Source organism: Streptopelia decaocto, assembly GCF_964273445.1.
Source record: "Streptopelia decaocto genome assembly, chromosome: Z".
Lineage (NCBI taxonomy): Eukaryota > Metazoa > Chordata > Aves > Columbiformes > Columbidae > Streptopelia > Streptopelia decaocto.
The window spans coordinates 20,136,836-20,149,610 of NC_138657.1; the positions used below are offsets into that span (position 1 = coordinate 20,136,836).

The 12,775-nt window shown below is 37.1% G+C and overlaps 1 protein-coding gene across 5 annotated transcripts in view; it reads left to right on the top strand.

Annotated features, from left to right (window-relative positions):
• The window catches only part of NFIB (nuclear factor I B), a 170,802-nt gene extending 159,074 nt beyond the window's left edge, over positions 1–11,728 (top strand). For 3 of the 5 annotated variants that reach the window (XM_082074133.1, XM_082074134.1, XM_082074135.1), the window contains one exon: positions 11,552–11,728. In XM_082074133.1, coding sequence (XP_081930259.1) covers positions 11,552–11,569 — 18 coding nt within the window. In that variant the 3' untranslated portion in view covers positions 11,570–11,728. Of the gene's footprint in view, positions 1–833; positions 923–11,551 lie in introns of all 5 variants that reach the window. The other 2 variants (XM_082074131.1, XM_082074132.1) reach the window with 1 other exon arrangement.
• Positions 11,729–12,775: the final 1,047 nt, after the last annotated feature.

Here is a 12,775-nt window from a genome sequence, read left to right on the forward strand (position 1 = left end):
CTTCGCAAGACAGATAAGTTCACTTTCTTAAAAATAGCAGTATATATTTTCAATAAAACTGCTGACACTATAGGGCAGCTGTAAAATGAACAAAGCTATAGAGGGTTGCTTGAACAATCCCATGAAAGCAGAACTGATGATTTGAAGTTCAAGGAAGAATTTGTTTCAGCTAACATTTAGTACATTCCTCGTTACATTAAAATGCAATAAAGTATTTTAAATGCAATTATTCAGAGTCTAAAACAAGTTTAGATTATTTTATCACCTCTTGCTAAGTAATACCACTTTCAGTAACACTAGATTAAAATACCTTTACCCTTCTTAAATAGCAAGATAAGGGCATACAGTATGTTTAATTTGGGCAAATTTTCTATAAATTGCATGTCTTCTATGTTTCACAAAATGCATGTTACAAGATATTTATGATATTTGATCTCATTACACATTATATAGAGCATTGCTTAGACAAAACAGCATTTTTATTTCCTTTCTTAAAGTATCTAACTATTGAATATTAACATTTCCTTTTATTTCAGCTTAGTTTGTAATCTAATGATGGCTAATTGTTATGTGCTAAACACTAGTTACTCTTTTATGCTTTATTAATAGAGAAGCATATTAAAGTAGCATTATCTTAAGCAAATCTATAGGCTTATATTTCTCAGAATACGTTATTTTTCTTTGTTTTTTAAATTTTATTTTATTTTTTAGAGTTGCTTCTTGGGAAAGTAAGGCTTTTGCTATGTACAGTACTAGTTTGCATGTATTCATTTAAATACTAAAAACTGTAGTACTGCTCGATCCATATCTGACTGCTAGGTTTCAATTGACAGCTGAGAATTTGTGACTGGACCATGAATCAAAACGGCAGGCATTTATACCCCAGTGCCAGTGAGGATACATTGGGAATTACTTGGCAAAGGTAACATTTTAATTATTTCCACCCCTACACCACCTCTAAAAAAGTTGCATTGAGCTACAGTATCTGTTTTAACAGGCCTCCAGAGGATTATATGTGACAGCATTTGATTAAAACACTCATATAACATTTTTCCCATATGCATTCTGGTTATTTTTAGTATAAGCTGAATTTCAAAACTACCTTAATTAAGCACCTGGAATGACAATGCTGTGCTGTCAGATGCAAAGGGTTTGCAAGTTTAAGGGAATACTGATCTTAGGCTTTAAAAATGAAAATGTTGTTTGCAGAATTAAAGGTCATATTTTGGGGGCTTAGTGGTTAACACAAAGAAAATTGTGTTGTTAGAGGTATAGATTAGTATAATCATAGATGTCTGAGGTGGTGGTGGTTTTGGACAATGAATAAGCATACTATTCATAGAGACTTTTCTGACTAATCGGCTGGTGTAGATTTAAGTCACCAACATGTGCATGAAGGTAAGATGTAAACCATCTTATTTCTCAACTAAATAACAGAATAATTAGGAGTGATTTACACAAAAGAGAGTTTCTTTTTGTATGAAAAAAAGGCAAACACAATAAACCCCATTAACCTTTGGTACATTAACAAATTACTCATTATTATCTTTTACATATCTTGATGAATTACAGTAATAGAGAGGTGTGTGTGTCTAAATAGGTATGTAAAGAAATCAACATATCCATGCTACATCAGTTTTCCCCTTTTTCATGTGCAGGATTATCTGCAACACTCAGCACTTAATGGGGGTTGTACATGTAAAGCCTGCAGGTTGGGACCCTGTCAGGTGAAGTACTAGCTACTCTCTCTCAAAATTTTAAATACCTCTTGGACATTTGTGTGCACATGAAAGTATACATATTTTGGAATAGTTTGTGTGTGTGTGTGAGTGTGTATATGTATTATGTACAAAATGCCTTTTGATGCACTGTATTGTACTATGGATTGCTAGAAGGTTTGGGGGTTTTGACTATTAAACTGGAAGGGTGATTATGGAATTTGAGAATTGGTGCCATTTATAAATAAGAAGTTTAAATGTCTTGAATATTTTTGCTTCACTTTTCCTTTTTACAATTTTTCTCCAATAGTATTTAAAATCTGAAAGAAATGTGGTGGAAAAGCAAGGTCTTATCATTTTTTTCCCTTATAGATTAAATGGCACAATGGAAAATTTGCTAATGGATTCATCTCCTCAAGGACTGTGATTCACATTATAAATCCCCATCATGCAGTAATTCCCAGTTTTCAATGTACTGCCAAGAGTGAATCCAAACTGAACTAGTATAGCCCAGAGAGTGTGTTTTACACTCCCATTACAAAGGGTGTTGCTTTTTCAGGGCATTAGGGCATTGACAGGCATTACGAAATTATATCACACTGCCTATCTAGGAATATCTCCTTCAATGATTTCAATCAGCCATCCCTCGAGCACCCTGTAAAGCAATGCCAGTTTATACCAGCTGAAGCACTATGCCAGTGTTTGCTGAATTGAATTTTCTAAAGAAAGAAAAAGGAGGAAAGAGATTTCTAGGTGATGACCAAGGAAACATTGGTGATGAATACAAGCACGGTGCATGATCCACTCACCTTTATAAACAAAAAATGCCTGGCTGGTAGCTCTGAGAATGCTGCCTGCTTCTTTGGCCCTGACAACATACAAAGTGTTGCCAGATGAGCCTGGGCACAAATTCTGCCATGGACAGCTCTTTATAGGCCCTGGCTATGCATACTTGTCCTTGAATTAAGGACAACCTTGGAGGACAAAGAAACAAACTGTTACTTTTCTCTTACTAGATGGCTTTTAGGATTTGGATTTGGCATACAACATTCTTCAAATCCTATGTAGGTAAGGATCTAAGAAGAGAAATGATACTTGTGGAGGCTAAGGAGCAGTGATCCATTCTAACACTAAAACTAACACTAAAAAAAAAAGAATGTATTGCAAGAGGAATTGTTCCTTGTTGGCAAAGAAATATACTCTAGTCCATATAGTAAAATTTATTCCAAAATGGTTTGTTAAATGATTCTGTGACTTCTTCAGATCTGCAGTGATTATTGTGATGGTATTTGATCTGACTTTTTACAGCAGACTTTTGTGGTTATTTCAAGAATACTGATTTTTCAGAAATATCTTTAACTTCAAGAAGATAAAGTTCACAGTTCCTCAGTGTTAGCTGTCCCGCCTCTGCAGAAATCAGGTAGCAGAGGTGGCCAAGCTGAAAGCTTTGTCACAGACCTCTGTTGGTGAACCACACTTTGGAAACTTGGTGAACATGATTTGTGAGAAACCTCTGTTATTTCTATCTTCTTTGCCTTATTAGTAGCTGCTTGTCATACCTGATAGTAGATACAATATATAGGTTTCAAAACATGATACATAGATTTCAAAATATGTTTTCTGGGGTTTTCTTTCCCTATAGAATGATATATCTGTTGGCATTTGAAGTCCAAGGTATGACACAGTAGTAGTCCATATGCAAAAGACTGAATTTTGGGGGGAAAAAAAAAAAAGAGAGAATATGGATAGTACAAGACAAACAAAACAAAACAAAACACCCCACAAAACTTTAAGTCATTGATGTACAATTTTCTTCAAAACCAGAAGACCTTCAAGGAATAGTGATACTAATAACTGATTAATTCTTTGCTTAGCTGAATTAAATATTGTAGTATCTTTAAAGGAAATACTTATGTAAAACATTCTGTACTCGTGAGCATTCTAAAAAAAAAGAGGGAAAAAAAAACCCATTATTTGGTAAAGTATTTGCAAGTAGAAATTTTTTATTTTGCTCCTGATACCCTAATCTTCTACATTTTTTTCATTATTGTTGTTGCTTACTTACAGCATTTATGGTATATATTTTATTATGTCTGCTGAACTTTGAACAGCATTTAGGCACATCAGTAGAATTAAGTTCTCAAGTACTATTAAGATCACTTGGGTAAATTTTTCCTGTAACTATGAAGATGCTCAGAATAGCTTAAATATAACCAAACCAAACCCTTATTTTTTTCCATAATCACAGTTCTGTGATAATAACTATTCTCCTAAAGAGAGAGGATGAGGGCAAGCTGTGAATATCTGTAAGGCTCGATCAGGAAAATACAGTCCCAGCTACTACATGAGAGCAAAAGCGTATGCAACAAGTAAACTTAATACAGGAGTGAGAGTGATAAGTGTGTGTATAAGTCTGATAACATGAGCTTTAAACTGAATCCCAGCCACTTGTGCCATTGATATTAAGACCACTCATAAAAGCAGGCATGATGGTTCTCTTTTAGAGCATTTTGAGTATTTGCAAGTCTTTCACAGACAGTAAGCAAATTTTTATTGCCAAAGTGTACATTTTAACTTAGCTATTGACAAATATACTTTTATCCCCAACTATTGTTATTTATATTCATTTTTTTAACTATCTTTTTGTATTAGTTTTACAGGTTAACTGTTACTTTAGCATTACATTTACACTACACAGGCAAATGCGATAGGTTAGTATTTCCTGCTTTCGGTCTGTTATCTTGACACATAAGCATAGCACAACAGCTGGTTTGTTCCTGGAGATGCTGAGGGAAGCTGTGTTCTCAGAGTGCTGAATTTCCTTCTCAGCATTAGCTGTAGGAGTGTTCAGCTTTCCAGGCACCATTTTTTCCCCCTAGCACCACTCTGGGTTTATGATAATAATGCTGATAAGGCAATCAAATGGGATAATCTCTGATTTGTGAAAGAAGGAGGAGGGGAATTGAGAATGGGTGCACATTGCTTTTGTAGCACAGTACCTTGTGTGTGTTTAACTTGTACCTTATGTGTGACTAACACAGTCAGCAGCATTGCTGTGGCAAGCACATTTTGGCAAACACAGACACCTGTTAGAGCAATACCCTCACTCCCCCTCCCCAGCTTCCCATCCCCCCCAGGCCCCTTGGGCAATATTTTGGAATCTAAATATCAATTCATTATAATTTAAGAAAAAAAATCCTGAAGCATCCTGATTGTAAAAATATTCACATAGAGAAAACCTGATGATTTCTGGTCTTTATCAATTTAAATTGCTAACTCTAATAGTTTTACCCAACTCTGTAATCCAGAAAGATGTGCAGAACATTATGTTTCCTCTCCATCTAGGCAAACATCTTCAGAACACTTCCTAAGAAATTAATTGTATTCAAGCCAGACTTGAATGCTGCCATCCCACAGGAAATGGGTCAGCAATCCATTAAGATGCCATTAGATAATCTAATTTGGAATTTAATCTCTAAATTAACCATGCTCCATACTTGAAGCATACTTGAGAGAAAGAAAAAAAGTTTATGTTTGAATCGATAGGGGAGCAGAAGCGTGAAGAAGGCTGTTTGTTTTTTCTGTGGCTGTGGTCACGTCTCAAGCTGTCTGGTAACCAGGAGAAACCAGACATGATGTAATTCCAGATTGAACTTGAACTTCAGGGACTTAGAATGGGGGAACAATAGACCATAGGAATCAATAATGTCCATTTTCCACATGATTATGTTTGGAGCTTTAAGTTAAACTTTATGGGAGAAACAGCAAGAACTGCAGTGTGATCAAAATGAATGAGATAATCCAGAAGCAAGATGTTAAAGAAAACAACTTCAGTAATATTTTCTGAGCAGTACTGCAGATTCCAGCAAGATTAGAAAAGTTCCCGCTCTGCAATGAACTGGTTGCCTGTTCTGAGTACTCTTTGTTCACTTAGGTAGGGCAAACTTAATCTCATGTTTCCTGTCAGATGATTTTTGGCAGCACTGCTAGGGAAGGAGGAGCATATTACAGAGAATTCCCAAGTGTAAACTGTATCTTTAACCCCTTGGTTACCCTGTTTTTCTAGTTCTTAATTATCTTACCTCCTTCATTTGAAACAGTAAAACTACACTGTTGTTTTGCGTGGGGTTTTTTTGTTTGTTTTTGCTTTTTGTTTTGTGTGTGCATTTAGGATTATTTGTGTTATTATTTAGGCAAGCTAATTTGATAAATAAACTTTCAATCACATTTTTTGTTTCAGAAGTGCCAAGGTAACATCTAACCAATTAAAATTAGACATGGTAATATTTGGGGAAACAAACATTGCAGACGTGGAAAGTGCAGAGTCAGTTTTTCATAGGCAACCCAATGGTCTCCGGTAACTCAAGCCCACATTCTTTATGGTTTGGCTCTATGGGAAGCAGCCCTTCACTTGGTCATAACCCCCTCTGTGCACCTGCATATTTGCAAATCTTCTTTAGCCCTATCCCTGCACCAAACACTCATGCATGCGTGGTCCAGACCACAGCATGGACATCCACCATTTCCCTGGGCCCTTCCTCTGCTGTAGATTTTCTTTGTTAGTGATGGGGTCTGTGGGGTCTGTGGCCTCTTCCTGATCTTTCTGTACCTTTTTTTTTTTTGTGACACTATTCCCTGGTCTGCAGGGAATAAAATAAGTATTCTTCCAGCAGAATTCGCTTTTCACTCCTCTGGGCATTAATCAGTAGGTCTTTAATTCCTCCATCTGCTAGATGGGTGGTATGTGCCCGGTGGACTATAAAAGTCATCCTAAATTAAGCTGAGATATGCTTAAGATATCTCTTGAAGTAAATGATCACTTTAGAGGTGAAATTTGGCAGCTGCTTAGCTACAGATACCAATTTGGAATGGTAACAGAAGCGCTGCATTAAGTAGATGCTGTAGGGGTGGTTATTTTTCTGGCAGAAATGCACAAGTGGGAATTTAGCCAGGGCACTGAGGTTAGCACAATTACATTTCCAAAGTTCATATGATCTTAAGAATTTGAAATGCTAAAGCTCCTTGTACTTGTGTGGGCAAGCACTTGCCTAGTACAAGAGATATGAATCTTGTTCGGTGACTCGCTAGTGCCACTTCTCTCAATATTGAAGGCATTTCTACCTTTTCTGTCCAAAGGCTGACTTGGCATCTGATCTGCCTTGTCTAAGCTAGTATGTTCATGCACAGGGTAGTAAATTTGCACAAAGGAAAAACTGTACTTTTCCAAATGGTGAAACGCTTACAGAATTCTGAAGCTGTAATAGAAAGGAGTTAGTAACTGGTGGAAAATAGGAACCTTAAAATCCTTTATTTTTACTTAGATCTGATTGGATTTATTTTTTATTGCATTTAGTTAATTGTTTAACATTATTATACTCCTTATGTTATTATAACCTCCAAAGCGGACTATATAGACATATAATGTTAGCATTGCTTGTGGTCCATTCCAGTAATATTTTAATCAGAGGTTCTTGAAACAGCAATTATTATCTTTAAGAGGAAATCACGGCAGAAATCTTGATTGAATTAACATGTGAAAACTGTAATGGAAACTGTAACGGAGAATGTTAACCCTGTAGGATGCTTGCAGAATTTTCCGTTGCTGTTTTATTACATTTGAACAGATAAATACTTTATACTTGCTGTAGATAGAAAGGAAACTGATGACTGTATAACACACTTGATATTTGAGTTATAGTGAGAGAAAACTGTTTCTGGTAGTGAAATTACTTAGAGTTATAATGCTTCAGTAAGGTCGTCCTGCAGACCATATCCTTTCTCACAAAGGCTACATAGTCTGAATCTCATAGCAATACCTGGTGGTGCTTCTCATGTAATTTCCTTCAGAACAGCCTAGAGCATTTTTTTGGAGGTCTCACGTTCCAAGAGACAGGTGTTTATATTCTAATCTCTGTCAGAGCAGGGCTCACAGGTTTCCTCACAAGAGGTGAGAGGAAGTGGGGTAGATCTGTGTTATTCCAGTCATACACACAAAACCTTTTTGTCTGAAGGAGAAGCCACATGGATGGAGGAACATCTCATTAACTTCTGCAAGGACAACCAGCTTGCCAGTGGAAAGAGCTTTGGCTTTCCTCCTGTGTTGAGGCACTTAGTGAACAGACACAGAGCATTGCCTCTGCTTTTGGGAAACCAAGGGCTGGAAGTTTACCTGGGACTTACGCAAACTGCTGGACAGTGTGGTGAAGGTAAAGATGTTTTCCCTTTTCCTGCTGTTGCCACCCATGTGGGCCCCTGGGCAGAGTTTGCTTTGCAGACAGCAGTAACAGCTGCTTCTGCTGGGTCACTCTGCAGAAGAGCCGTAGCTGGTTTCCATGGCAGAAGCTAAGCTCTGTGGTGCTCACGTAAGTCCCTTCAGGGCAGGTTTGAGAAAGCTGGTAGGGGATCTTGCCATTCTGGACTGTCAGTGTGGCCTGGCTGCATGCAGGAGTACTGGGCAGCTACAGAGGAGGGTGCGGCTGATACAGTAGTTAAAAGTTCAATTAAATTTACTGTAAATGTAATGGAGTATGTGAGAATGTTGGATAGACAGCCATACATATGCATCTTAGCAGACCCTGAGTTATTTTTTTGTATCATAGTTGTTCTCAGAGCTTTGTGCTGTGATTAGTGCTATTCGTCTCAGTAACTTTCATTCAGGTTTGCTCTTTTCTCTGCAGTAAACATGACTGGTGGTTGTATTGTGACTGGGGTAGTGTGAGATAGAGTTACATCAAACCATGGTATCATAAGGTTAATTCCAAAAGTCAAGCCTTGACTATCATGACTTTGGAAGTGCTAGCAAACAGAGGGCATGGCCTACCCTTTCCACAGCCAGCAGGGCCAGCTGCTTGTCAGTCAGGCTGTGTGTAGATCAGGGACTCCAGCTGTCCCCCAGAGGTGTCGGGTGACGGTGTTGCCATCCCCGCACACAGAGGACCTGGAGCTGTTGTGGCACCGCAACTGTGCTGTCCTCCACCACTGTCTCAGATGGGAAGGAAGCAGGAAGCTCTGTTCCAGCACTACGGGGGCTTCCAAAACTCCTGGGGGACCTACACAGTGTTAACATGAGAGATTTATCCCTGAGGATTCATAAGCAGCATTAACAAATTTGTTGCAATCAGCATTTTTACCATGGCTGTAATATAAGGTGGGAAGCTTGAAAGGTTTAAATAGGCACCTCTATTATTATTATTGTCATACGGCAACAACAGCCCTGTTAGTCACTTGCTACTTCTTTTTATTGAGCACTTTGCACAAAATCAAGTCGCTTGTTTTCTACATTAAGCTGTAGATAAGAAAGATGCTACAAGTAGTAATTTGTTCTTTGTTGGCACTGACTGTTTTCCTTCACCTGCCATAGTCATTAGAAGTTTGTCAACTTTAAAACAAAGGAAAAAGTCACATATATATGTATCCAACTACTGAAGTGCACTGTAAATCTTCAGAAAGATAACCTGGAAGATGTGTATTTAGCCTCTGCAGCAGAAATTATTTAAATACCATCTTGACCTCATACAAAATTTACGTTCTTTTAGTTCGTGTTCTGTTTTGTTTAAAGTCACCAAACACTGTAAATCCCATGTAACAGGACAGCAAAGAACTGTGCACTGCAAAGCATGTATTTGGACAGAACCTGAGAAAACAAATCTGCTTTTATTTAAAAAAAAATTTGTTTTTTATTACTAGTTCCTAATTTTACAAATCCATGTGCTTGGAAACAATTTGCATTGTGTCTGTTATTCCAGAATTTACTTCTTAACCTTACTGAAATCCAAAGAGGAAGGAATGCATTTAAAACAAATGGTGAAGGAAGATGAAGTATAAGTTGAAACAAATAAACTTCTTAAATGAGATTCTGGTATTGAATTTTTTTTTTTTTTTTAATGAGCTTTTCATCAGATCATATTGGACAAGCTTTCATACATAACTGGGTTTAAGTATTTGTGTATATTTCAAGATTTGCAGTTATTTTTGAATTTCAAATACATTATTGCTCCAACAACAGAATTTATTTCTAACAGTCAGTAGAATTAAAAAAAAGAAAAAGAAGAAAAAAACCCTCTTTTATTAAACATATTAGCTAATCTTAGATTTTGAAAATATATAGAGATTTTTTTAATTTCTGCAGAGGTTAAAATTAGCCAGATTTTCAGGTCACTTTCAAGAATATACCCTCACTTTATAATTTTACCACAAGCAGGCCAGCAATTTTTTCCACTTTTTTGTGTGTAAAACAGAACACCTGAAATTAATAATTTGGAAACAAAATAGTAAATTAGCAGATTTAGAGAGGTAAAGGGTATAAAACAGGAGTAAATGACAGTAACTACTTGTATTATTTTTAATATAAAAGACCTGCAGAACATGTCCCCTGCTTTTCACAAAATAAGTTGACCTCTTTCTTTAATGTTCGTACAGCATCAACTGAAAGGATCACATAGGTCTACCAAGTGAAATATAGTTATTTCATGCACATTTAAAGCAGATAAAGAGGGTCTGTTTACCTCTTTACACTCGATGCCACAGAACTATATCTGCTTATCCAAAGAGAGAGCAGTGTGGAGGGATGACCTAAGACAGAGAAGGAGAAAACCTTCCAGTTTCCATCACCCAAAAATCATGTGTTGGAGGTTCTAGTCTTGAGATGTGGTATCATGCAGTTTATCAGTCCAATCCCAATGTGTATTCACAAGTAAGTTGTTGTATGTGTGGAAACACTTAGTGTGGAGAAAAACTCAATACAATGAAATGCGGAGAAGTATGTGTTTGCATGCTGTGTGTCCAGTTCTGCTGTTAGTTCTTTGGCCATGATTGCTGACATTATTCTTCTGAATAAATTTGGTGGGACTTTCTCCAAAGTCCGTTATTTCTGGGTTGCCAGAAACACGTCTAAGGAAAAGGCTGCTCGGGGTTTGCTCTGGGCCCTGAGTAGAGACAGCTGAGGTCTCTCTTTGAGTATCCATCCTGCAAATACTGTTGGGTATGCTTCCTACTGCTAGTTGGTGCCTGGTATATGGGTGATTGCCATTGTCCCATAAACTCCTCAGTGACAGTGCTTCTGAAATGATGACTTAAGTTCCAAAGTCATTGAATTGCCTTTGAAAATATTTTCCTTCTCAGACATTTGTTGAAAAATGTATGGTACTCACTGCTGCCCTTGACTCACAGCTACCCTTGGTTGCAAGTGTTAACATGACTGGGTCCTGTGTTATCCAATGGTCCTTAAGCACTGATACTTTTTAGGAAGAATCTGTAAAAACATCGGGTTTTTTGAATAGTAAAGGTCCTCTGTTCTTGTGGGGACTCACGCACCTCAGAGGCATGTCTTAGGACTGAGACAAGGTAAACTGCTGGGTTGTAAGATGGCAGAAAATCACAAGGGAAGCTTAACCACTAAACCTTTATAATGTGTTCTTGAAAAGAGCAAACCTGTACACTATAGTGCATTTCAGCAGCTCTTAAATAATACCTGTGGAGTCATGTAGTGTCACTTGTATGGTTTAGTTGTGTCTCCTCTATGTATTTGCCTCTGAAATTTTGATAAACAAGCAGGCCGCTTAGTGTAAGACAGCAGTAATACTACTTGTAACTGAGATCGATGCAATTATTTTTATTTCAAGTAAGTCATACTTTCACAAAGAAAACTGTGAAGTGGAATCTCAAGTAATATTCACATATTTGGTTTCTTAAGTAATTTCTTAAGTAGTGCTATTAATAATGAATATTGGCTTAACCCTGATGCACATTAATTGTGTTACAATTTTTGCAACATGTTTAATTTTTTTTTCTCTCTCTCTTTCTCTCTCTCCTTATCTCTTTCCCCTTTTCAACAGTCCTGGTACCTGGGCTAGCTTCGTTCCTTTTCAAGTATCAAATAGGACACCGATCCTGCCGACAAACGTCCCAAATTATGGTTTGAACGTAATTGGAGAGCCTTTCCTTCAAGCAGAAACAAGCAACTGAGGGAAAAAAAAAAAAAAAAAGAAAAATTAAAAAAAAAAAAATAGAAATGAAGACAGGATGAGAAAGGAAACTGAAGAAAGAAGAAAAAATAGACCAGCAATTGCAGCTCTTACAATCAATAATTCCCTTATGGTTGAAACTGAAATGACATACGAAGGGTCGAAGATATTTCACTGATGGGTAGAATGTAGCCCCTGCTAAGTAGCCTTTGTTATATGAAGTCTGCTGGGAAATAGATGTTCTGTCTCTGACAATATATTTTAACTGACTTTCTAGATGCCTTAATATTTGCATGATAAGCTAGTTTTATTGGTTTAGTATTCTTGTTGTTTACGCATGGGATCACTATTCCTGGTTATCTCACAGAACAAAGGCTAAGCAGCAGCAGCAGAGCTGCGGGATGATAAGGGCCGTGAGCCAGCCATTTCCTAAACACTCTGATTTCTAAATGTTTTAAAATAAGCTCTGTAGCCTTTAGTTATCAGTATGGATTTATTAAACTTTGGCCCTTAATTCAGCCTTTTCTAGTGTGTTATGCAGTTTGAAGTTTTCAATCAGTATGAACACACAGGCTCTATGGAAGAAATGCCTCTATGTAGGTAAAAGTGTTATCTCCTCATGCAACAGTAAAAATGAAAAGGAAAAAAAGCGAACATTTTTCCCACTAAAGAAACACTTAACAGAGGCAAGTGCAATCTAAAAATCATATCTGAGGGGTCATCACTATAAGTCCTTCAGCCCTTGGACTCTAAATTGAGGGGATTAAAAATAGAAATAAAAATTACTTTGAACAAACTTATTTTTCTCCTCAGTTTTTGAGGGCATTAAAAGGCATTAAATCAAGACAAATCATGTCCTTGAGAAAAATAAATCAATTAAAACACAGCACTTATGTTGGTTTAGCTGCTACCCGCACAGAGGGGTAGGATTTATTTATTTAAAGTTACTGGTTGCATCAAGAACCCATAGGGTATACATATTTCTGTAAAACCTGTATCATAGAGACAAAGAGACAGGCAAATCCATGCCACAAGGGCAAAGCTCACCGTTTACAAACTGGTAATACCAGGATGGGGATATGTTATATTTAAATA